Consider the following 1826-nt stretch of genomic DNA (forward strand, 5'->3'; position numbering starts at 1 on the left):
CATCGTAGATAATATAACCCTTCACACCACGTAGAGTGAAATCTTTCAAAAGATCCACGAAAACCTCCTCGCTCCCGCAATCTGATACCGTTTTTTTAGTATTGTCAAACAGGTATACTGAATTCTTAATAATGTACGCAACCATTGGGAGTTTCTCCACATCGTATTGCAGCAGCCGGTAGAAAAGGTACGAGCCGGCATTCATTGACTTCCCGATCCCGGGCGTCCCAATCACGAGACGCTTCTTAGGCGAAAACACGGCCTTACCGTGACTGCTGAACCACTTAGTTAGATCGCCCTTGACGATCTGCCACACTCGATCCACCTCACAGTCCACATAGCAGTCACAAATATGTTCACTCCCCGCCCACGAGTACGGCCATGCCTTGTCCGAGGTGAGAACCAACAGCCTGGGACGCGGTGCACCGGATTGCTCCACACCGTCATCCTTTTTGAGAGTGTCGTCAACTTTCTTGTAATCCCATGTCTGCTGTGGTTCCCCCTCCTTCGCCTCCATTCCCGTACCCTCGCCGTCAGAAACTTCCACCACATGGCTCCACCTCGCATTGTACACAGAATTGTAGCATCCCTCCAGTTTCTCCGGTGCGCTCGTCGTCGTTGGGTTCCTCGCTTCCTCGGCGGCTGCATCCAAAAACCTTTTTGTGATTTCATGAACAGTTGCTTTTACCTCCGCAGCATTCACCAACCACTTCAGTAACTTGTCCACACCTTTCTCGTAAAGCTCGTCTGCATCTTCCTCCATATTCATTTCATCCCTCACAGCCCTCTCCATCCTCAAATAACGATCCGATGCCTGCATTCCGCCCAATACTTCCGCATCGCAAATATACTTCTGGGAATCCTTAAAAAACTCCTCAGCAAGACATCCCGATTGTCGCGCAAAGCGCCCCTGCCGTCCAATTCCATCGCAAGAAAATCATTCAGCCGCATTTTATCCACGCGAACCCTTCCTTTAAACACAGCATATTTAATCATAGTGGAAACGTAAATTCCCAGTTCTCGTCGTTCTCGCCTTGCCTTTTCTTCTGCCTTCCGCCTCTCTACTCTCAGTACATGAGAGTAGGCTGTGCTTATTTGTGCCATTGCGAGAGGAGTGACCGTATCCTTTCTTTTAAATTCCCTCCAATGCCTGAGAGTGAGAAGACGTTCGTCTCCAAGCTTATTTGAAGCCCCCGATAGCACGTAAAACTCCTCACGCTCTTTTTTCAGCTCTTGGTATGACGGCAATGCCTTTATTTTGCTCAATAACACTTCGTCTTGGATGAAGTCATTGGGGCTACTTAAAAAGTCCTCCATAATGACGTTCTCATTGAATTCCCCCAAGGCCCCTGCCGCCAAAATAATTCTGAAGGAAATCATTCAGCCTCATGTTGATGATGCGTTCATTTCCCTCCAGCAGTAATTTATGCAGCCTACTGTCAAGAGTCTACTGCGGTCGCTCTTTACTCTCCGCTACATGTCGAGCTGCAGCGTCGGAACCATCGCCGGAGATGCCACGGCGAGGCGCCATCACAACGCCCGTGCGGTGAAGCATCCCACTCGCACCGCCCAACTGCGGCCAGCAGGTGCCGCTGGCTCCAAAGGACACTCGCGGCTGTCTCGTCCCGCAGTCGCAATAGCGTTGGGCGTGGCACTCACACGGCGGGGCGGCCGGTGCGCCATGCAGCCGCACTGCAACGCCTGTCGGTGAAACAGTCAAGGCCCACCGCCCCCGCAGCAACGCAACGTGCAACCAACCCCAACACCGCCACATTATCGCCCTTTTTTATTTTATTTCATTCACGTTGTCTGTCCGTTTGCCCTAT

At 51.3% G+C, this 1826-nt stretch overlaps 1 protein-coding gene across 1 annotated transcript, besides 1 other annotated feature; it reads right to left on the minus strand.

The window, feature by feature from the left end:
- Positions 1–820, minus strand: Tc00.1047053509875.11 (retrotransposon hot spot (RHS) protein, putative; the record flags this gene model as incomplete). The annotated part of the gene is made up of 1 exon (XM_814994.1): positions 1–820. A coding segment is annotated over one exon (820 nt), but the record flags the coding sequence as incomplete, so codon positions are not given.
- Positions 1–1826: part of a sequence feature (areas not merged during assembly with more than two copies in the genome that could not be assigned to a particular haplotype) that runs on past the window's edge.

This window comes from Trypanosoma cruzi, genomic scaffold (genome assembly GCF_000209065.1).
Source record: "Trypanosoma cruzi strain CL Brener 1047053516499 genomic scaffold, whole genome shotgun sequence".
NCBI classification, from domain to species: Eukaryota; Euglenozoa; class Kinetoplastea; order Trypanosomatida; family Trypanosomatidae; genus Trypanosoma; species Trypanosoma cruzi.